The sequence below is a fragment of the Suncus etruscus genome, chromosome 17 (genome assembly GCF_024139225.1).
Source record: "Suncus etruscus isolate mSunEtr1 chromosome 17, mSunEtr1.pri.cur, whole genome shotgun sequence".
Taxonomy (NCBI): Eukaryota; Metazoa; Chordata; class Mammalia; order Eulipotyphla; family Soricidae; genus Suncus; species Suncus etruscus.
In genome coordinates, this window is record NC_064864.1 from 36,554,848 (window position 1) to 36,579,285 (window position 24,438).

General features: G+C 43.8%; 2 protein-coding genes across 2 annotated transcripts in view; one reads left to right on the top strand and one right to left on the bottom strand.

The window, feature by feature from the left end:
• CPEB3 (cytoplasmic polyadenylation element binding protein 3) overlaps nucleotides 1-871 on the bottom strand; it is a 221,457-nt gene extending 220,586 nt beyond the window's left edge. Inside the window, exon 1 of the mRNA XM_049790848.1 lies at nucleotides 749-871. The gene's annotated coding sequence lies outside the window, so the exon portion shown is untranslated. The remainder of the gene's footprint in view (nucleotides 1-748) is intronic.
• Nucleotides 872-1,134: 263 nt separating this feature from the next.
• Nucleotides 1,135-24,438, top strand: part of MARCHF5 (membrane associated ring-CH-type finger 5) — a 46,089-nt gene continuing 22,785 nt past the window's right edge. The window contains exons 1-2 of the mRNA XM_049764331.1: nucleotides 1,135-1,301; nucleotides 12,242-12,444. Of these exons, the coding sequence (XP_049620288.1) occupies nucleotides 1,267-1,301; nucleotides 12,242-12,444 (238 nt within the window). The 5' untranslated portion in view covers nucleotides 1,135-1,266. The remainder of the gene's footprint in view (nucleotides 1,302-12,241; nucleotides 12,445-24,438) is intronic.

The following is a 24,438-nucleotide window of genomic DNA, read 5'->3' on the forward strand; positions in this document are numbered from 1 at the left end:
AGAATCCCTTCTAGTCAAAAAAAAAAAAAAGACTTCGTGCCCTGCAAAAGCATCTGAGAGAGCAAGCCGAGGGGCGGCTGGTGGTCTCCCCAAAAACCCACCCATCCAGCAGTGCGCACATTCACCTGCTTGCTTGCTCAAGGAGAAAGAAAGAGAAGGAGAGAACCAGACAGACAGACACAGAGATAGAGAGACAGAGAGACAGAGAAAACAAACACCCCTGACAACCCGCAGCTGAGCAAGCTAGCTAGCAAGCCAGCCAGCCAGCCAGGGGCTGCAAATAAATCTACCAATCTTTTCCTTTTTGGAAAACGTCGTAGGTGGACCCTGAAAATCCGAGGCACGGTGTCGAGAGTGGGACAAAACCAAATAACCCTCTTGCACCCCTTTTCCCCTGCAAACCAACACACCCCACGCCGGGCTCAGGCGACAGAGGCACGCCCTCCCTCTGGAAATCACCCTCGCCCGGAGTGCCCCCGACCCCCCGTCTAGGAGGAAAGATGGCAAATACCCCCGAACCCCAAAATGAGTCGAGTTCGGTTGCATCCCAGGCTGCTGCACCCCCTTTGCTCGGCGCCCGCCCGCGGGTTGCTGCAGCCGCCCCCGCCCCGGCCTGAGGCGCCTTCCGACCCGCGACGCTACCTGCAAACCCAGGGGCCTCCCCAGCTCTCCCCTGGCCCGGTGTCCCCCGAAAGAGAGCGAGCGGAGGAAGAGGAAGAGGAAGAAGACAGCGGCCGCGAGGGCTGACCTGGCGGCTACTGACAGCCGAGCGGCGCATCCTGCTGCTTCCTGGAGCGCGGCCCGCAAGACATTCGCGTCTGCTCGTCTTTGCCCCCCTGGAGGAAGGACCCGGGAGTGCGGCGGCGGCGGCGGCGGCGGCGGCGGCGGCGGCGGTGGTCGGGCGGGCGGGGCGGTGTCCGGCGAGCACCGCGGGGACTACATTTCCCAGCATGCTCCGGGCGCGACGGCCGCCCTATGACCCGGCCCGCCCCCAGGCGCAGGCTCTGACGTCACAGAGGGAGCGCCGCCGCCGCCGCTGCCGCCGCCGTCGCCGGCCGCCCGCCGCTCGGCGCCCACGGTCCCCCGCACCGGAACCCGCGTCTCGCCTCGCCTCGCCCGCCTCACGCTCCTCCTTCTGCTCCTCCTCCTCCTTCTCGTCCTCCGTGGCCGCCCCGCCCGGAGAGGCCTCGCCCCGCCGCCGCCGCCTTCTCCAGTCCGTCCGTCCGTCCCAGCGCCTTCGTCCCCGCTGGGCCCAGGGTCCCCGCGATGCCGGACCAAGCCCTGCAGCAGATGCTGGACAGGTAGGGGATGCGCGCAATCAGAGGCCCCCCGGAGGGAGACAGCAGCCTCGGCCCGGCCCCCAGGACCGCGAGCGAGCCCGGGAGCCCGGGTTCCACACTTAGGGCTTTGTTTTGGTTTGGTTTTGGGGTCCCACCCCGCAGCGCTCTGCTAGGGGTTCCTCCTGGCTCCGCGCTCAGAAATGGCTCCTGACAGGCTCTAGGGGGGACCCTATGGGATGCCAGATGGGCTTCCAAGCACCCTCCTTCTGCATGCGAGGCGGACGCCTTACCTCCGCGCTCTCTCTCCGGCCCCTTGGGTTCGACACTTTTGGGGCCCCGAGAGTTGCTACGTGCTGGCCTAGGCGCGCCGTCTTCCTGCCCGCCTCGCTTGGTGGTGTCTGCTTTTTTTTTAGGGGGTCCCCGCAGTTTCTTTTTCCTGTTCTTGGCGCCTCTCTTCACCCCTTAATCTCACCCACCCACCCACACCCCAAGTTGGTATTCTGTGTCACCCCGCGATCACGCTGGACCCCTTTGCCCACCACCAGGACGCGATCCTCTGCAGTTTGAAGACACCCCCCCCACACACACACACACATTTAGGAAACTCTGTCCTGACCCCCCACCTAGGAATAGGAAGGTCAGGGTACCCGCTAGGGAGTCGTAACGGTCGGAGCAGAGAGAGCAGAGGTTATGGCTAGCCGCCACCTCGGGCGCTGCTGAGCTAGGTCGGGCACTCTCCCTAGGGGGATTGATTGGTTCCCTTGAAAAGTTTTCTCTTGTGCTGGAGACCCATGCCCTTTCTTGGGGTGAGGGTTCAGGGGGGTGCTTCCAGCTGGCAAACTTTCGGTGAAATCGGCTGCACACCCCTTTGCTGCTATGGTATTCCAGATCTTAGTGCTCCCCTGTTGTTTCGGGGAGGATTCAGCCACCTCCCCACACCACACCCCCAAAAATAATTCAGGTTTTAATTTAGTATAACAGATAGACTAAACTTTTTGGTGAAGTCGGATCTCAGTGCTCCCCTGTTGTTTTGGGGAGGATTCAGCCACCTCCCCATACTCCCCTCCACCAATCAAGGTTTTAACCTAGCATAACAGATAGACTAACTGCTTATGCATGTTGGTGGTTGCTAACAGCTTTCCATAGACTAATCTGCCCTGTCCTGCAGTGATCCTTCCTCTTTGGTTTCCGGAGTCTAGGTTCCATTTGTCCAGTTAAGATTGATTGTGCCTGGCTCAGGGCTGTTTGGATCTGCCTCATCCAAAAGGAGGAGGACAGCTCCCAGAGTGGCAGATAAAATTTGGGAATCTCCATTGATAGAAACATTGCCTCCTTTTTTTCTTAGTTGGGGTGCCACACTGATTCATCCACCTGTTTGATGTTTACATTTAAGTTAGGTTGTATTATTTATCTACTTCCTTTTTATGTAAAGCCCAACCTCCTGGAAGGAGTTTACAGGTTGTTTTATCTTTTTTTTTTTTTTTTTTTTTTTTTTTTTTGGGGGGTTTTCTGGGAGGATCACTCTGGGGCCATGCTCATTGGTTCCTCCAGGCTCTGCACATAGAAATACCTCCTGGCAGGCTAGCTGGAAGCATATGGGATGTTGGAGATCCAACCCAGCTTTTCTATCCTCCCCACTATACTATCTCCTATGCATCACAGGTTGAATCTAGGAACAGCCCGGTATATATAGGTTATTGTTATTTGTTTTCTGCAAGCCAATGCAAACTTATCATTTCTTCCAGTTGACTGGGACTCAGATAAATTGCCTGTTTTTTCTTTGATTTTTGGGCCACAGCCTGGAAGGCTCTGGGGACCATATGGGAGGCCAGGGATTGAACCCGGTTGGCTTTGTGTTTGGCAAACACCCTACCTGCTGTGCTATTGCTCTTGCCTCTCAAGTTTGCTTAAGTTGCTGTTCTTAACTTGATGTTCAGAGACCATGCTAACCTTGTACTTGGCAACCTGACTCCACGTTAATACCACCAGGAAAGAAACTGGGGACAGAGCCCAAGTGTGAGACATATGGTTTGATCCCCCACACCACCACATCCAAAAGAATAAATCACCTGGAGATCTTTTAAAATTATGAATGGAGGAGGGGCTGGAGAGACAGTATAGCTGGGAAGGCACTTACTTTGCACGTTGCCTACCCATATTTAATTCCCAACATCACATGTCAAGGACCGTATGCAATGCCCTGGCAAATGGGGATTGGCTGTATACAAGGCAAGCAAATTGACCTCAGTCCTATCTAGCATTAGTCACTAGCTTTGTGTTTTGGTTTTGGATTTTGGGTCACACCTAGCAGCACTCAGGGGTTCCTCCTGGCTCTACGCTCAGAAATCTCTTCTGGCAGGCTCAGGGGAACATAGATTTGAACCACCGACCTTCTGCATGCAAGACAAACGCCTTACTTCCATGCTATCTCTCTGGCCCACTTTGTGATTTTTTTTTTTTGAACCTAAATTCTGGAGCTGTACATACATATATATATATATATATATATATATATATATATATATATATATATATCTTATATTTGTTCTGCATTCAGGGATCACTCTGGTGGTGCTTTGGGATCATATGGGGTGCCAGAGGTCAAACCACAGTGACCTGTATGCAAGACAAGAACCCAGTGCACTGTGCTATCTCACTAGCCCCATGTAAATAATGTATATTAAACAAATATCCTCCCTCATAGGGTTGTATAAATGAGAGCACACTATAATGAGAACACATAAACAATATAATTCTATTTATATGTTGGGCACCAGAAGATTAAGTATCTAGTGTAAGTGGGCTAGAGTGTGTGCTTTCCCTACAGACACCCCACCCCACCCCCAACCTATTTCTGTCCTTGGCACCACATGGTCCACCAAACATCAAAAGAAAGTACTTGTGTAGCCAACCAACTTTGGCCACTGGGGTGTAATTATATTTTAATTGACTGAAGTTCTGTGATCTACTGGACTGTGATGGTTTTCCGTGCACATTCCAACATCATTCCTCACTGGTGTACCCATCTCCCTTCCTTGGGGTATAATTTTTGAAGGACAAAGTTTAGCTCAGAAATGGCCTTGTGGGCAGAAAGTGGTGGTGGTGGGGGGATGCCTGCCTTGCAAGCTTCTGAGCCTTCTTTAATCTCCAGCACCCTATATGGTCCTTCAGTCCCCTGCAGGAATAATCCCTAAGTGCAGAGCCAGGAGTAAACCCTGAGCATTGCTGGGTGTGGCTGAAAAAATCAAACTGGAACCAACAAAATAAATCTGCCTAAAGTTTATTTCTTCAGTACAGCTTTGTAAACAACTAAATTTATCTTTTTTGCTAAATTTATTTTGGCAATTATTAATCTTGATAAATTCCACTGTGCTGTATTAAGTATATGTTAAGTATGTATACATTTTATAAAAATTGTTTTCTCCTTATATTTGTCGAGTTTAGGATCAGGCTTCACCCATACTGCTCAGGATCAAATCCTGACATTTTGTTCAGGACTCAGTCTTATTTGTGCCTATGTTGTACTAGGAATTAAACTATGGTTGTTATATACAAGGCAAAGACCTTAACCTGGTACCCTCAACATTAGAATTTAATGTGTAGTGAGTAGCTCTCCAGGGCTATGGTGGTTTACAATTGGATGAGCACAGCCTTTGCATGTCTACTGGTGCTCTACATTCATTCCCCAACACGGCCAGTTGAGCCTCTACTGATCCCCTTCTATTCCACAAGATGTGTGCCCCAAAATAGTTGGGGGGGAGTAAATTCTAAAATTTACATCTGACCAACCCCTTTCTGGCCCCCAGCAACATTGTCTATTGCCCCCAAGTCCCAAATTTTCAATATTTAAATAAAATAATTAATATTCAAATGTTAAAAGTATAGGAATGGACTTCAGACTTCCAGTCTCCTCTCCCTATGGTTTTCAGCTAGTTGGCTCAGTGGTGAATGTGAGAGAGGAAAAGTGTGGTGCTCTTGATCCTTACAGTGCCCAGGATTTTCTGGGCTACCAGTTGGTGGATACTTGGGTAGGCAATTTGCTTGGTGCTGACAATCAACCCAGGTCCAGCATATGTAAGTTTTACACCTTAACTTTACACGTCTGATATGTAGTCCTGGTCCTTACATTTGAAGGCCTGGAGAGCTGGCAAATAAACATAAATACACAGCCCTCTGGCAATCTGTTCCTGGTTCTGTGCTTAAGAATGATCTTGGCACTTCTCAGGAAACCATATGTGATGTTGGGGGTTTGAATCAGGATCCTAGGTACATGCCAGGCAAGTGACTTATGTCCTGTACTGTCTCTCCAGCCCACTTCTGGAAATTTAATGTTTGTGTATTTCATCTCACAATAAACAGTAAGGAATTTGTTTGAAGTTATTTAATAGCCCTTACTTATACCTAGTAAGTAAGCAAGGAATGTAGCCACAGTGTCCCTAAAAACAGTCAGATAGGAGAAAGAGCAGGAAAAATAATCTGCCTCCAATCCCACCTTTTAAAATGACAAAGCAAATTAGAATCCTCACTTTAAGAGAATATTAATCACAGATATGCATTCCTGTGAAAGATTTATTCTGATAGGAACAGGTGATAATATTTTCTTTTTCCCTTGGTTTTTGGGCAACACTCAGCAGTAGTCCTCAGAGATTACTCTTGGCTCTGCACTCAGAAATCAGTCTTGGCAGTGCTTGGGGGGAACCATATAGGATGCTGGGGATCAAACCCCTGTTGGCTACACGCAAGGCAAACACCCTACCTGCTGTACTATCACTCTGGCCCCCATCTTCTGATTCTTATAATTTTAGTTTCCATTAAAGTACCTCACTGTGGGGTTGGAGAGATAGCGTGGAGGTAGGGCATTTGCCTTGCATGCAAACGGACTGCGGTTTGAATCCAGTATCTCATATGGTCCCCCCCCAAGCCTGCCAGGAGCAATTTCTGAGCATAGAGCCAGGAGTAACCCCTGAGTGCTGCTGGGTGTGACCCAAAAACAAACAAACAAACAAACAAAAAAGTACCTCATTCTCTGTCATTTGGCATCTGTTTCTCAATAACATCACTATCCCACTTTTATAATCACAGGCCAGTGCCTGCAGTGGAAAAAAAAATAAGTTACTCAAATAAGTTATTTGAGTGTAAGCCGAATTTTTCCGGCACAAAATTTGTGCCAAAAACTGAATCAAATGGACAGTCTCCAGTCATCTGCTGTCTGCTGGAGGGGGTGGTGCTTCAGCTCAGTTCACAAGTTGAGGTTGAACTGGATGCCACTGAACTACTTAACCCACAATATTCTGCACTTTGTATGAGATCGACACAGTGGTGATGATGATATTTGCAAACTCAGTGACGATGACAATGTGTATGCTGGCTGATACCCTCACATCGGATACAGCTTCGGATGTATCTGGACATACAGATGAGGAAGAGAAGGAATCCAACTTTGAAGGATTTTAACCTTTGTGATTTAGCTTGATTACCTGTTAAGCTATGGTTTTCTGCACTCTATTTAAGGTTTAAAGTTATTGTTGCTAGTTTACAGGTTTTTTTTTTTAAGCAATAAATATTGAAAAACATTTAACCTACTGATTCCTGAATTATTGTAATTGTTTTGGGTATATAATTTTATTTTTGAAATTTACCAGTGGCTGCTGCATTTTCCACCTTGGCTTATACTCGAGTCACTAAGTTTTCCCAGTTTTTAGGGTAAAATTAGGGGGGCTGGCTTATCCTCGGGTTGGCTTATATTCGAGTATATTAGTATATTTACTACATTTATACATCAAAAGTAAAAACATTACTGAGTAATGTTAAAAAATTACATGCCCTTTCACTACAGTTTCAGGTTCATATATTTTTTTTTTTTTTGGTTTTTGGGCCACACCCGTTTGACGCTCAGGGGTTACTCCTGGCTATGCGCTCAGAAATCGCCCCTGGCTGGGGGGGACCATATGGGACGCCGGGGGATCGAACCATGGTCCGTCCTACGCTAGCGCTTGCAAGGCAGACACCTTACCTCTAGCGCCACCTTCCCGGCCCAGGTTCATATATTTTGATCTTTTTATTCTGCTATCATAAATGGTTTTGTAGTCTTTCTTTTATAATGCTTTTAATATATACATGTTCTTACATATGTATACACACCACATATTTATATTTTGTTTCTAAACTTCATTGATTGATTGGTTGGTTGGTTGGTTGGTTGGTAGGTAGGTTGGTTGATTTTTGGTCACACCCAGCAGTGCTCAGGGGTTACTCCTGGCTCTGCAATCAGAAATTGCCCCTGTCAGGCTGGGGAACATATGGGATGCTGGAAATCAAATTGGGTACCTCCCCAGTCAGCCACGTGCAAGGCAAATGCCCTACCACTGTGCTGTCTCTCCAGCTCCTATATTTTGTTTCTAAAGTTTAGAATTTAAACTTTTTATGGTGGACACAACCCGGTGATGATCAAGGGTTATTCCTGGCTCTGTACTCAGGAATTACTCCTAAGCATTGGTAGGAGTAATTCCTGATATATAGGGTTTTGGGGATCAAATCTAGGTTTGCTTTGTGCTGAACAAGTGCCCTACCTGCTGTTCTATCTCTCCAGCCCCTTTAATTTTTGTTGTTGTTGTTGTTGTTTTTGGGTCACACCTGGCAGCACTCAGGGGTCATTCCTGGCTCTATGCTCAGAAATCGCTCTTAGTAGGCTCAGGGGACCATATGGGATGCCGGGATTTGAACTACCGTCCTTCTGCATGCAAGGCAAATGCCCTACCTCCATGCTATCTCTCTAGCCCCCAAAGTTTTCTTAAATATTTTTTTAAATTCTGTTATATACAGGGGCCGGAACAATGGCACAATGGTAGGGCATTTACCTTGCACACAGCTGACCACAGTTCGATCCCCCAGCATCCTATATGGTCCCCCAAGCCAGGAGCAATTTCTGAGCACAGAGCCAGGAGTAACTCCTGAGCGTCACCGATGTGGCCCAAAAATTAAAAAAAAAAATCTATTATATACAGTGAGAATGTATCTTTGTACTAGCTCTCTTTTGGTTGTTGTTTGGGGACCACACCCTGCAGTGCTTTAGAGTTCCTCTGGCTCTGTTATTCGGGGGACCATATGGGATGCCAGGGATCAAGCCCAGTTGTCTCCATGCAGAGCACACACCGTACTGCTGTGCTATTGCTCTGGCCTCTACTGGTTCTTTTAATCCTTTGCTTATATTATTGAGATTTGTGGTACTAGGAATTAACCCTAAGACTTCCACATACAAACATACACTCTGGTCCTTTGAACTATCCAGTACATCACCAATAATTTCTCTTGTGAGGGGAATCCAAACTTGGTGGTACTGGAGGTTACTTAACATCTCTGAGCCCAGGGTTCCTGGTGATACTCAGGGAATGATGTGGTACAGAGAATTGAACCTGGGCCTCCAACCCAGGCCTCCTGTGGGCAGAACATGCCCTCAGTCTTTTGGGTCATATGTCTGGCCTAACATTTCTTTTGGGGGTGGGGGTTACAGCCAGCAGTGCTGAAGAGTGACCCTGGAGTTAAGAGAACCACATGTGGTGGTGGGGATCTAGCCAGGGTTGGTCACACGCAAGGCCAATCACCTTACACTGTCTCTGCTGGCCTGATTTCTTAATCAGTAAGCCATTTTTACTTAACTCCTCATGTGCTTGACATAGATGGAAGCTGAATTTAAGTTTAATTTTGGGTTTGACTCACCTGAAAACCTAAGTTGATTTCCCAATTTAGGACCATTTTTCTAGAGCATCAGCATTACAATGCCTACTTTCCTCCCTTTCCTTTTCTTCTCCTCTCCCTCCCAGATTCTTTCTCTACTTTCTCTTTTTTTACTTTTTCTTTTTCACTCTGACTTACACAGTGGTCCCAAATTGGATACAACATTGTTAGAATTATTTATTATGTCATGCTTTACAACATGCAGCCTCCTATGCCATGCTTTACAACATGCAAGTCTCCGCCATTAATAAAATAAATCTAAACTCTCAAGACTTTACTGACAAAATATTGCTTTATAATTTATAAATTTATAATTTAGCCACAATACTAAATATACCCCTTGACCTTCTGCTTTATTGTCTCCTGAATGTATCCTACTCTTCCATTTTATTTTTGCTTTAGATTAATTCCTTGCTTCTAACATACTTTTAAAAAATACTCAGTTCAGGGCTGGAGAGATAGCACGATGGCGTTTGCCTTGCAAGCAGCCAACCCAGGACCTAAGGTGATTGGTTCAAATCCTAACGTTCCATATGCTCCCTCCCCCTTCCCTCCCCCCCCCCCAGGAGTTATTTCTGAGATGATAGCCAGGAGTAACCCCTGAGGGCCGCCGGGTGTGGCCCAAAAACCAAAAAAAAACCAAACAGTTCAATTACTGCCTGATGTAAAGTTACAGCCAGAACAATAGAATAGTGCTGTGATGGCGAACCTATGGCATATGTGCCAGTGCTGGCACACGAAGGCCTTGCAACTGGCAGGCAGGAAGGTCGGCAATTAAGATATGTAGCACATGCTACATTGTTTTTAGATACTAAAATCTTGTTATTAAGGTTTAATTGATGTGCTGGCATTTTTTGAAGGCCTTGCAACTGGCAGGCAGGAAGGTCGGCAATTAAGATATGTAGCACATGCTACATTGTTTTTAGATACTAAAATCTTGTTATTAAGGTTTAATTGATGTGATGGCATTTTTTAGGAAATTCTTTGGTTTTGTGTGGCAGTTTGTGCACTCGGGCTCAAAAAGGTTAGCCATCACTGGAATAGTGGGTAAGGTGCTTTCCTTGCTTGTAGCTGATCTAGGTTCCAAGCCTGACAAGTAATCCTTGAGCACATCCAGGCATGGTTCAAAAACAACCAGTAAACAAACAAACAAATAAATAAAGCTAGATACATATTTAAAATGCATTTTATGAATATTTAGTGTATATATACATATATATGTATATATACATATATATATGTATATATATACATATGTATATATATACATATATATGTATATACATATATATGTATATATACATATATATATATACATATATATATCTTTGGTTTTAGGCCACACCAGACCTAAATATCCTAGAATTCTATTCTACTACACTACAGTTTTCTTAAATGATCTTTTTTTTTTTTTTTTTTTTTTTTGGTAGTTTTTGGGTCACACCCGGCAGCGCTCAGGGGTTATTCCTGGCTCCAGGCTCAGAAATTGCTCCTGGCAGGCACGGGGGACCATATGGGGCACCGGGATTCGAACCTATGACCTCCTGCATGAAAGGCAAACGCGTTACCTCCATGCTATCTCTCCGGCCCCCTTAAATGATCTTTAGGGTAGACATTTGTATCTTTTTGTGTGGGGCCACACACAGCGGTGCTCAGGGGTTACTCCTGGTTCTGCTTTCAGGGATCACTTCTGGTGGGCTCAGGATCATATGGGATGCCAGGGATGGAACCCCAGTCCACTACATGCAAGGCAATTGCCCTCTCCATTGTAATATTGATCTGACTACCCAATTTCCAAATTTTTTTAAAATCTAATATAAACATGTGTAGAGGTAGACTTTAACTGCCAACTGGGTTTCTATGTCTTAAAGTTTTTGTTTAGGAACTACCCCTAACTAAGCTCAGTCCCTGGCACCTCATGATCCCCAAGCACTGAGCTAACAGCCTCTTTAACACTATGAGTTATGGGTCAAAAATAACCAGGTCTTGGCTGGAGAGATAGCACAGTGGTAGGGCATTTGCCCTGAACGCAGCCAATCCAGGATGGACGGTTCGAATCCTGGCATCCTATTTCTGAGCGCAGAGCCAGGAGTTACACCTGAGCACTGCCAGGTAAGAGCCAAACTCCCCCCCCCCCCCAAAAAAAAAAGTCTGCTTGGTCTTGAAGATTTTATTTATTTCGGGGTGGGGTTGGGCCACACTCAGTGATGCTCAGTGGTTACTCCTCCGGGATCACTCGTGGTGGGGCTTGGAAGTCCATGTGTGGAGCCAGAGGTCAAACCAGAGTTGCTCTCTTAGCTTACATAGGGTCTCACTCTGAGTGTTTTGTTTTGTTTTGTAACCACACCCAATAGTTTTTCAGCACTTACCCCAGGCTCTGCACTCTGGCTTTACTCTTGACAGGTTCAAGAGATGATTTTAAGATGCTGGTTATCGGGGGCCACAGAGATAGCATGGAGGTAAGGCGTTTGCCTTTCATGCAGGAGATCATGGTTCGAATCCCGGAGTCCCATATGGTCCCCCGTGCCTGCCAGGAGCAATTTCTGAGCCTGGAGCCAGGATTAACCCCTGAGCACTGCCGGGTATGACCCAAAAACCACAAAAAAAAAAAAAAAAAAAAAAAAAAAAAAGATGCTGGTTATCAAACTTAGGTCAGCCATCTACTAGACAATCATCCTACCCACTTTATTTTGACTCTTCTCTAATTTTTAATATAGAGTTGAATTTCTATGATAAAACAGATTAGTAGAGGGCTGGAGTGATAACACAGTGGGTAGAGTGTTTGCTTTGCACGCAGCCAACCAGGTTTAATCCCTGACATCCCATATAGTCCCCAAAGTCTGCCTGAGTAATTTTTTTGTTGTTGTTATTTTGTTTTGGGGCCACACCTGTTGATGCTCAGGAGTTACTCCTGTCTATGCGCTCAGAAATTGTTCCTGTCTTGGGGAACTATATGCAACACCGGGAAATGGAATCGTAGTCCATCCTAGGCTAGAGCTTGCAGTTCAGATGCCTTACATCTTGTGCCACTGCTCCGGCCCCAGTCATGAGTAATTTTTGAGTGCAGAGCCAGGAGTAACCCCTGAGCGCTGCTGGGTGTGACCCAAAAAATAAAAAATATATATCAGTAGACTTACCCCATAAAGTGAGATGGCATTGAAGAGACGTCTGGGGCCTTAAACATAAATATCATTATTAAATATCATTATTTTCTTTTTGATTTACAGAAGCTGCTGGGTGTGTTTTGCCACTGATGAAGATGATAGGACAGCTGAATGGGTGAGACCATGCAGGTGCAGAGGATCTACCAAATGGGTTCACCAGGCTTGTCTACAGCGCTGGGTGGATGAAAAACAGAGAGGAAACAGTACCGCCAGAGTGGCATGTCCTCAGTGCAATGCCGAATACTTAATAGTTTTTCCAAAGTTGGGTAAGAACATGCTTGAAAACAATGGTTATGTCTGGTGTGCTTATATGTAAATCTTAATCTCAAGCCTATTTTAAGTGATCTGTCTTCTTTTTTATGAAGGTTAATGTTCTATTGTTTCTGAAGTGTCAGACATTTTTATGCTAGCAGTTTCCTTTTATCTTTAATATAGTCCTCAAATACATCCACTTGTCTATTTATAAATGTTTTTTTGGTTGCATAGATAAAAACTTGTACATCTTTGTCGATGAGGCATTGGATCCTATTTGCCAGAATTTTGTTGAGGATCTTGGTTTCTGTGTTCCTCAGGGATATTGGTCTGTAGTTTTCTTTTCTTGCCACATATCTGTCTGGTTTGGGTATCAGAGTAATGCTAGCTTCATAAAAACTATTTGGGAGTGTTCCTGATTTTTCTATTTCATGAAAGAGCTTGAAAAGGATTGGGAGTAGTTCCTCTAGAAAGGTTGGAAAGAATTTGTTAGTGAATCCATCTGGGCCTGAGCTTTTTGTTTTTAGGAAGACTTTGGATTCCTCAGTAGTGATCGGTCTTTTTTGTGTGTGTGTGTGTGTGTGTGTGGTTTTTGGGTCACACCCAGCAGTGCTCAGGGGTTATTCCTGGCTCCAGGCTCAGAAATTGCTCCTGGCAGGCACAGGGGACCATATGGGACCGGGATTCGAACCGATGACCTCCTGCATGAAAGGCAAACGCCTTACCTCCATGCTATCTCTCCAGCCCCATGATCGGTCTATTTAGATATGCTACATCATCCTGGTTTAACTGTGGAAGATTGTAGAAGTCCAAGAATTTATTCATTTCTACCAGGTTGTCATGTTTTGTGGCATAGAGTTTCTCAAAGTAGTCTTTGATTACCTTTTGCATCTCCGCAATATCTGAGTGACCTCATCCTTTTCATTTCTAATCTGATTGATTAAGTTTCTCTCTCTGTTTCTTTGTGAGTTTTGCTAGTGCAGGGGTGGCGAACATGCAGCTCTCTCGAGCTGCATGTGGCTCCTGTCCAAAATGAATGCAGCTCTTTGCCTCTTATCATGAATTTGTATACTGTGGCTCTTTGCCAAGTTTGGATTTTGTTCTGCTCCTTCTGAGGAGGGACCTCTGAGGAGAGATCTCTGAGCCCGGAGTCCCACCCCCAGGCTGCAGCATCCCGTCTCCCATCTCGGAAACAACTGCATGGGCCAGCAAACAGTGGGGGGGACACCCGTGTGTCACATGTTGGGTCACATCTTGCCGTTAGTTCTTAGTGTAGAGAACGCAGCACACCCTCACCATCACTGCAGGATCTTGACCCTCACTCAAAATGGCAAAATGCAATATGTGTTTAATAGATTATTGTTAAAATTATATGCTTTTGTGTGAGTGTTCAGCTGTTTTGGCAGGTCACTGTGTGGTGTGGCTCTCTGACTCTCACGGTTTAAAATTTTGGCTCTTTGTGTCGAACTTGTTTGCCACACTATGCTAATGGTTTATCAATTTTGTTTATTTTTTCAAAGAACCAGCTTTTGCTTTTGTTTCTCTTTTTTATTTATTTATTTTGGGGGGGGGGTCACACCTGGCAGTGCTCAGGGGTTAGTTACTCCTGGCTCTACGATCAGAAATCGCTCCTGGCAGGCTTGAGGGACCATATGGGATGCCAGGATTCGAAACACCATCCTTCTGCATGCAAGCAAGCACCCTACCTCCATGCTATCTTTGGACCCATGGTTTTGTTGATCTTTTGAATTTTTTTTTATTTCCATTTCATTTATTTCTGCTCTAAGCTTTATTATTTCCTTCTGCCTACCTATTTTTGGCTCCTTTAGTTGATCATTTTCTTTTTTTTTTTTTTTTTTGGTTTTTCAGGCCACACTCTTTTGATGCTTAGGGGTTATTCCTGGCTACGCTCTCAGAAATTGCCCCTGGCTTGGGGGGGACCATATGGGACGCCAGGGGATTGAACCGTGGTCCTTTCCTTGGCTAGCGCTTGCAAGGCAGACACCTTACCTCTAGCGCCACCTCGCCGGCCCCTTTCCTATTTTTTTTTTTTTGGTTAGTTGATCATTTTCTAATTGTAAAAGCTGTGTTATTAAACTGTTTATGTAGGCACTTATATACATTTTGGCTGCAGATCTCACAGATAGTTGCTCTTAGAATTAGTTGTGGTGCTCTTAGGATTTAATTGTGTGTCAGAGATTGCACTATTTGTTTAACCCTTAGTATCTCGAATAATAGCCTCTGGGATCACCATTGAATTGTGGATGTATTAGCAATGTTCAAACAGCCTCAATGCTGCAACTCAGGCATTCTACCACTGGGCCCCTTAGTCATTGTACTTTATTTTGAGTTTGAGAGCCGTGCCTAGTGGCACCTGGGCTGTAGCTCTTCTAAGCAGAGGCACCTGGTGGTGCTCAAGATCATATGAGGTTCTGGGGATTTGAACCATGATTGGCAGCATTAGCACAGCAAGCTTAATGCTATCTCTGGTCCTGTGTGCATATACGTACATGTATAATACTTTTTATTGAGAAGCTATGTGTGTGTTTAGTACTTTTTATTGAGAGTGAAGAGATAGTATGGCAGGGTAGGACGCTTGCTTTATACATGTCCAACCTAGCTCCCCATATGATCCTCCAAATCTTCCAGTAGTGATCCCTGAGTGCAGAGCCAGGAGTAAATCCTGAGCACTACTGGGTATGGCCAAAAAACAAAGTAAGTTTTTAGTGGGAAAAAAATTGAAAAGGAAGGAGAGATAGAGATAGTTCATGGGCAGGGTGCTTTGCATGCTCCTGAGCTAAATTCAGTCCCTAGCATCCCATATGCTCTCCCAAGCCTGCCAGGAGTAATTCCTGAGTGCAGAGACAGAACCAATCCCCGAGCATCACAGGGTATGAAACCTTCCCCAAAAAAAGAAAAGAAAGGAAAAAAACACGCTCCTCCAGAATTGAAAAAGCCTGTATTTTATACTTAAATTATTTTATCCTCAAATGATAGGTTCAAGTTTTTAAATGAATATTGATGCTTGGCTAAGCTCTTGATAATCCTAGCAGTTTTTATCCTCATGTCAATGCTATTAAAAAAATAATACCTTTCAGTTGAATTTTGCTTTTATCTTGTTTTCCTCCAAGAGCAAAGTCTTAAATTTGCTTTTTCCTTGCCATAATTGCAGAAGTTACTCAGGGGCCTCAGTGGAATTGACTCTGTTTCTCCATACAGGAATTATTTTATTTTATTATTATTTTTTGTTTTTGGTTATTGGGTCACACCCAGCAGTGCTCAGGGGTTACTCCTTGGTCTATGCTCAGAAATCGCTCCTGGCAGGCTCGGTGCCTGGATTCGAACCACTGTTCTGCATGCAAGGCAAATGCCTTACCTCCATGCTATCTCTCCGCCCCCTATTTTGTTTGTTTTGGGGGGACCAAACTTTGCAATTTTCAGGGGTTATTCCTGGTCTGCGCTCAGAGATATTCCTGGTGATACTCGGGGCACCATGTAGGATGGCTAAGGATCGAATTCATGTCAACCTCAAGGCAAACGTCCTACAGCTGTGGCTATCCCTTCAGCCCAGCCTCAACTGCCCCTCTCCATGCAGTTTAAACATTCAGAAATAGAATGCTTGTCAATTGGCAGCTGTTGTCTGTAAATGAAGTCATAAATGAATTGACCGTTTGGTTTTTGGGTCACACCCAGCAGCACTCAGGGGTTACTCCTGGCTCACGCTCAGAAATTGCTCCTGGCAGGCTCTGGGGACCATATGGGATGCCGGGTTTCAAACCAATGACCTTCTGCATGAAAGGCAAACGCCTTACCTCCATGCTATCCTTTGGCAAATAAATTGACCTTTAAGCCATACTCTTGCTTGCTAATAAACACATTCTTAATTCTCTGATCCCAGTATACTTCTATATTAGGGTTCAAAAACAATTGTTAATTAAGAGAAAAATCTCTTATGTAGCAAATTTTTATTGTTAGTAATGATTTAAAGTTCTTTTTTCTTCTGTATATTCGCCAAAATTAGATTCTTTTTTTTTTTTTTTTTTTTTTGGTTTTTGGGCCACACCCGGTGGTGCTCAGGGGCCACTCCTGGCTGTCTGCTCAGAAATAGCTCCTGGCAGGCACAGGGGACCATATGGGACGCCGGGATTCGAACCAACCACCTTAGGTCCTGGATTGGCTGCTTGCAAGGCAAACACCGCTGTGCTATCTCTCCGGGCCCGCCAAAATCAGATTCTTATGACAGTGATTAAACCTGTTTTGGTGACTCTGTTATTTTTGTTTGTTTGGGGGCCACACCTGGTAGAGCTAAGGGGTTATTCCTGGCTCTGCATTCAGAAATTGCGCCTGCCAATCTTGGGGGACCATATGTGATGCCGGAGATCAAACCTCCTCTGTCCTGAGTCAGCCACATGCAAGGCAAACGCTCTATGCTGAGCTATCCCTCCAGCCTAGATTAAACCTGTTTTTATTTAAAAAAAAAAAAAAACAAAAACAGGGCCCGGAGAGATAGCGCAGCGGCATTTGCCTTGCAAGCAGCCGATCCAGGACCAAAGGTGGTTGGTTCGAATCCCGGTGCCCCATATGGTCCCCGGTGCCTGCCAGGAGCTGTTTCTGAGCAGACAGCCAGGAGTAACCCCTGAGCATCGCCGGGTGTGGCCCAAAAACCAAAACCAAAACCAAAACCAAACAAAAACAAAAATACCACTTTTGTCTACATTTTAATCTTTACTTTCAATGATAAAATTCATTATGCTGACTTTGGTTTACTGGAATGATTAAAAACTATATGAATACTCAACATTTCAGTTCCTGTTTAATAATGCATTACAGTACAACAGGAAAAAGAAAGTCTACTGGTGTAAATCACTCCTAATTCTCTGGTGACAGCCACTTTACAGTGACACTCTTTTCACTAAGAACATGCTATTTATTGTTCATGACAATTTGAACTCATTGTGTTAAGCACTTCATTTGCCAACACAAACTGTTTTAGGTAGTAATTCATTTCCCAAAAATTTGGATTTTAACTCAGTATGATAGTAATAATAAAATGCTTAACCATTAAAAACAACTCAGATGATGTGGTTTGTTACCTGAAATAGCACTTAGCTATTCTTAGACAGTAGGTGGGATTTTTTGTTTTGTTTTATTTTTGTTTTTGAGCCACACACTCCTGGCTCTGGCTCAGAAATCACTCCTGGCAGGCTCCAGGGACCATACAGGAAGCTGAGAATTGAACCCAGATCTGTCCTGGGTCAGCCACTTGCAAGGCAAAAGCCCTACCACTGTGCTGTCGCTCGATTGCAAGCAGTAGGGCGTTTGCCCTAAGCAGGGGTTTGTGGCCCTGCCCTAGAGGAATCTTTTTTTGTTTTGTTTAGTTTTAGTTGTTTGGGTCCCCCCCCACCAATGTTCAAGGCTTACTACTGACTTTGCACTCAAGGATCACCCCGACTTTGCCTCCTGTGCCCCCAGGTAAATTGAGTTTGAGAGCCCTGCTGGACTCAGAAGGACGGTGGCTTGAATCCCAGCATCCCATATGGTCCCCCAAGCCAGCCAGGAACAATTTCTGAGCGTAGAGACAGGAGTAACCCCTGAGTGCTGCCGGGTGTGACCCAAAACTCAAAAAAAAAAAGAATCTAAGGGGAAATTAGAAAGATAGTAAGATAGTACAACATTGCCTTGCACACAGCTGAACCATGTTTGATCCCCAGCATACCATATAGTTCTACAAGCACTCCAGGAATAATTTAATTTTAGAGTTCAGATCCAGGTGTAACCTCTGAGTTTCTCTGAGTGTTGCCCTCTCATAGAAGAACTTAAGGGAATTTATTTGAGAATTGTAATTGATCTTTTCCAGTTAGTGATAAAAATTTTTTTTCTGCATTTTTCTTTTTTTTATTATTATTTTATAAGAGGACAAGGTGAAGTTACAGATTAAAAAAAAAACTTTTGACACTTTTTTCTTGAATAGCAGACCATTTGGGACTAGAAAAATAGAGCAGATAAGACACTTGCCTTGAACATGACCAACCCAAGTTTGGTCCCTGGCATCCCATATGTTCCCCTGAGCATTGCCCAGAATATTTACTGCATGCAGAGCCAAGAGCCTGGACATCAATCACATGGTTTAAGCCCCTGCAAAAGAGACCATTTAAATAGATTATGAGGGGCCTGGAGCCCAATCGATAACTTGATAAATTGGCCGAAAGAAGGAATAAAAGGCAAGAAGGAAAAAATGTACAGTATAAATGGGGATGGATTAGTCTTTTGTAGGAGGATCTCTGGTTAGCAATTACTCTTGGGGGAGGTTTGGGCCACGTTCAGTGGTGATCAGATGTTACTCCTGGCTCTGCACTCAGGAATTACTCCTAGCTGGCTCAGGGGACCAAATGAGATGCTGGTCATCCATGTGCTAGGTAAATACCCTATTTGCTATACTATTCCTCTGGTCCAGCAGTTACTCATTTTTAATGTTTCACATGAACCTAGTCTTTGTATAGCTGACTATTTGATCAAGTTTACAGCTTTGAAAGTTACAGAAATGAAGGCGTGGTGGCTGCAAGTGCCACCACTCTTTTTATTTTTATTTTTTACTTTTTGGCCATACCCAGCTGGAACTCAGGAGTTACTCTTGGCTCTGTGCTTAGAAATCGCCCCTGGCATAACTAGGGGGACTACCTGGGATGCCAGGTATCAAACCACCGTCCATTGTGGGTCTGCCATGTACAAGGCAAACGCCCTACCGCTGTGCTATCTCTCCAGCCCCCTCATGTTCTTAATTGTTGATAAGGAATGTATTCTGCTCACTTATGAAAACTTAGAGGATCACCGAATTTGGTGGTGGTGGGGGATTTGGGTCACACTGGAGGTGCTCAGGGGTTACTCTGAGCTCAGAAATCGCTCCTGACAGGCATGGGGGACCATATGGGATGCTGGAATTCAAACCACTGTCCGTCCTGGATCAGCTGCATGCAAGGCAAATGCCCTGCTGCTGTGCTATCTCTCCAACCCCCGAATCACCAAATTTTCATTTCTTTGGATGTGCATGAGACCTGGGCTCTGTCCCTGAGCACTGACAAGTTATTTTCTACTAAAAATGAACATTTTCTTGTAGTGTAACCAGATATTAACATCATTTCCAGGAGTCCTCAAACTTTTTAAACAGGGGACCAGTTCACTGTCCCTTAGGCTATTGGAGGGTCTGACTATAGTAAAAACAAAACTTATGAACGAATTCTTTTTTTTTTTTTTTTTTTTTTTTTTAGTTTCAATAAGTTTTTATTGAGAATATTCTGCATGCAAATATCCACATAGGTCGAGATGATACAAATAACACAACTAATAAAATGAACGAATTCTTATGCACACTGCATATATCTTATTTTGCAATGAAGAAACAAAACAGATACAATTACAATATGTGGCCCGAGGGCCATAGTTTGAGGACCACTGATTAACCAAACAAAATTCACAGGAGAAAAAAAGGGGAAAGAAACATCTCAATTCCCAAAGTTAAAAGGAACTAATTTATATTCTATTCCTTTTCTTTTATGATTTCCAACTTACAATGTTTTGTACTTTTCTACATACTGGTCTCCTTTATTATTTTATTCCTATTCTTTATTCTTTCTGATGCTATTAAATGGAATTTTCTTTTTGTTGTCTATTATATGTGTATAGAGTACAAATGATTTGATTTTTGTTTTTGTTATATTTCGGGCCATACTTGGTGAAGCTCAGAGGACAATGCAGTGTCCAAGATCAAATTCAGGGGAAGCTAACCATGTGCTCCATAGCACCTGAACAGTCTCACCTGCCCTGTAATGTTGCTAAGACTGGTTTTCTAGTACTTAATAGAAAAAAAAATTTTTTTTTGGCAAACCAAGGAAACTTTCATTGAAATTTACTTAAAAAGATTCAAGGGAAGAGAAAGAAAGAAGTGTATGTTCAAAAGAAAATAGGATTCTCCAGAGTGGAAGTAAGCAAGCAAAGCAACATAGAGACAAGCAACATGTGTCAGAAGAGAAAACATGGGCATGACGAGCAAGCCTTTGTTGAATATTTTAAGTCTTAGAAATGGATATTGGGGGGGCCTGAGAAATAGCATAGAGGAAGGCATTTGCTTTGCATGCAGAAGGACGATGGTTCGAATCCCGGCATCCCTGAGCTTGGCAGAAGCGATTTCTGAGCATAGAGCCAGGAATAACCCCTGAGCACTGCCGGGTGTGACCCAAAAACCAAAAAAAAAAAAAAAAAAAATGGATATTGGTCTTTATTAGAAATAGATATTGGTCTTTTTTGGGGGGAGGGGTGCACAGAGGACCTTACCACTGTGACCAAGCTCTATGCCTAGGGTTCTCTTGGCAGTGCCAGGGATCAGAATGGGGTCAGATGTGTGTAAGGCAAGTGCCTCTGTTCCCTCTCGCACTGATCTGTAGTTTGTTTTTTTGAGAAATGTTTTGGTATCCAGGGGTAATATTGTCATACAGGGTAACTTTAGAAGTAATTTCAATTTTGAGGAAAGAGTTTGGAAAGGTTTTAAAGTGAAATGTTTGGTAGCACAGAAGCTACTTAGAAGTACTACTAGTTCATTCTTATTACTTCTATAGTTCTATTCAGATTTCATAGGCATTATTTTCTTTCAGCTCTCCTAAATGTTTAAGTTTACTCATATATTTTCCTTCCAGATAATACATTCATGTGGATGAAAATTCAAAGCTACTGGATATAGTAGGGTACTCAATGAAAAGTCTTTTAACCATGTCCGCCAGCCATGATGCCAAGTAAGTTTTCTTACTTGGGGGCAAACATTGTTAAAATTTTCTGATGCTTATTCATTTGAGTATTTCTCTTCTTGGTCTACTTTTGCTTTTCTCTTTCTCTTCCCCCATTCTCTAGAGACAGACACAAGCTACAAACTCTAGGGTTAAATTAATAAAGGAATAAAGGGCAGGAGTAATAGCACAGCGGTAGGACATTTGCCTTGCACACGGCTGACTCAGGACAGACCCTGGCGTCCCATATGGTCCCCCAAGCCAGGAGCGATTTCTGAGCGCTGAACACATAGGCAGGAGTAACCCCTGAGTGTTACCGGGTGTGGCCCAACCCTCCCCAAAATTAAAGGAATAAAATAGAAACAGGGACATTCTTAAGAGATTGGCACTGTGGTAGGGAGACAGTGATTTACTCTTGTGCCTACAAGTGAAGGGAGTTGTTAACAATTGGCAAACAAACAAAAAAAAAAAAAGTTAAATTGAAGCCTTTTAGGCTACTCACTTAATTCTGGCATGCCTGTATGGCGCTGGAGTTGTCTGAATATTTAGGTAGTATTCAAGGCCCGAGTATTCTTGTCATCTGATGGCCCAGGTAGCCCTGCTTCTTAGGCCTTACTATCAAATTTCAAGCACAGTTGGTAAGAATTATTAGGAGTGGCCCTTTAGTGCTTTCTCCCTCTGTACCCCGCTCCAAAAAAAAAAAAAAAAATAGACAAACAACTTGACAAGAGCTATAATAGAGAAAAGTTGTTTAACAGGACCTGTCTAGCTTTAAAGAGAAAAATGCAAGCTACCTGCATTCATGGAGCCTGCAAAATAAATACCTTGGTACTTTACCCACCCTCTGATTTTCATTCTGTATATAGGTGAACTTAGACCAGGAGCCAAAAGAGCAAGGTTGGCTGGAACATGCAGTTTGTTAGGTCAGACTCCTGGTGTACAAAACAGGGTAGAAATGAGGGAAAGGCAAATAAAATATTGAGATAATTGTTTTATATTCTAGATTGTGGATATATATTCTAGATTACTCATATTCAAAAAGAAGGATTATATATCCTCTTGTATTCTGGCTTTAAAAGCAGTATGCTAGATAGCACCTTAACTTTTGAAGAGGTTTTTTCCTTCATATATTAAGTGTTGCATTATATGAATTTTGTTTATATTACCAGTGTGCTTGTGATGGACATACTGGATGTATCTAGTAATAGTTCCTCAAATATTCTTTGTTTGGGACCAGAGAGAGAGTACAATGGGTACAGTTCTTGGTTTGCACATGGCTAACCCAGGTTTATTTCGTGGCACCCTATATGGTTCTCCAAGCCTTCCAGTAGTGATCCCTGAGCACACAACCAGGAACAAACAAACCCCAAGTATTGCCAGATGACCCAAAAACAAATTTTTTTTTTACTTGTTTTTAGTGACCTTGACCAAAAACAAAGCAATTTCCAGGTACTTTGAAGATTGTTCGTTAAATAGAATTTGCTATTTTGTTATGACCTATGAGGTCATTAATTTGGGGAGCAGGCTTAGAGTTGAAGTGCAGTTTTATCATATCCAAAGTACATGCCATCAATATTACTTATCACTAATGATACTGGCTGATCATTTGCTAATCTAGCAATTTTTTTCAGCTCTCCATTATAAAATTCTCTTAAAAAAAAAAAAAAGACAAGTAGAGCCAAAGTGATAACACAGCAGTGGGCTGCCAGGAGCAATTTCTGAGTGCAGAGCCAGGAGTAAACTCCCAAGTGCTGCCAGGTATGGTCCAAAAACAAAATAAAACAAAAAACAATTGGTAGGCTGGTTTTGCTCTTTGAGCTACACACAGCACTTCTCAGGTTCTATGGGTTTGTTTCTAACACTACTCATTGATCACTCCTAGCAGTGCTAATTAACCATATGTAGTACCAGGGATCACACCAAGGTTAGCTGCATGCAAGGTATATTGGCCACTGTACTAGCTCTCTAGCCCTATACTCAAAGTTTTTATGAACATTATGAACTTTTAACATGCTCTGTATTTGGGGGTGGGGGTGAGGTGTAGCATTCCTCATTTTGTGCTTCAGGGATTACTCCTGGCAGGCGTAGGAGACCAAAAGGATGCGGAGATCAGAACTAGGTTGGCCACATGCAAGTCATACCAGCTGTAGTATGGCTCCCACCCAACTTCATACACAGTTTGGTACACACAAAATAATGTGATCTGGGGCCGGAGAGATAGCATGGAGGTAAGGCGTTTGCCTCTCATGCAGGAGGTCATCGGTTCGAATCCCGGCGTCCCATATGGTCCTCCCGTGCCTGCCAGGAGCAATTTCTGAGCCTGGAGCCAGGAATAACCCCTGAGCACTGCCGGGTGTGACCCAAAAACCACAAAAAAAAAAAAAAAAAAAAAAAATGTGATCTCTGTTCTAGGTGTTTTTTGGCTTTTGTTGTTGTTGTTGTTGTTTGTTTGTTTGTTTGTTTTTGGGTCACATCTGGCAGCACTCAGGTTCCTCCTGGATCTACACTCAGAAATCACTCCTGGCAGGCTTGGGGGGACCATATGGGATGCCAGGATTCAAAAAACTGTCCTTCTGCATGCAAGGCAAATGCCCTACTCCATGCTATCTCTCCGGCCCTGTTCTAGAACATTTATTTTTACCTTAATCTGCTATAAAGGCTAGTCTTTCAAATACATCTTTTTCATTTTTGTTGTTTCTCAATAGGAATTTCTTTTGTGTCAAACTCTTCAAAAATATGTTCAAGTTTCTCTGTCATTACTGGAAGACCATCTTTCTAAAAACTTACGTACTTTTGGTGAGAGATAGTATGCATACACACCCTTTGGCCACTAGTTCAAAAGTATTAACATGCCTTTTTCTCAAGTCTCAGACTTAAGCTCTAGGTCAGTTTTCACTCTGGGCCAGATGGGATGCCGGGATTCGAACCACCGTCCTTCTGCATGAAAGGCAAACCCCTTACCTCCATGCTATCTCGCAGACCCCTGAGCTGATTTTTTTAATCAGAGGTGTTGTCTGGATTAATGGCTACAATGAGCACGTTTTGCAATGCATAGCTTTTCGAAGTGGAGTTTGAAGCAAGACACAGCAACTCTCAGCTCCAGAGACATACAGAGACATAGGGGCTTAGCTTGTTATGACAGTGTTTGCCGAGGTCAGTGCACCCACTATTTGAGAAGCACTAGTGTATAGTGTTTGTTCCTAACTAGATCATGGTGCTCCTTAATGCTTTGAA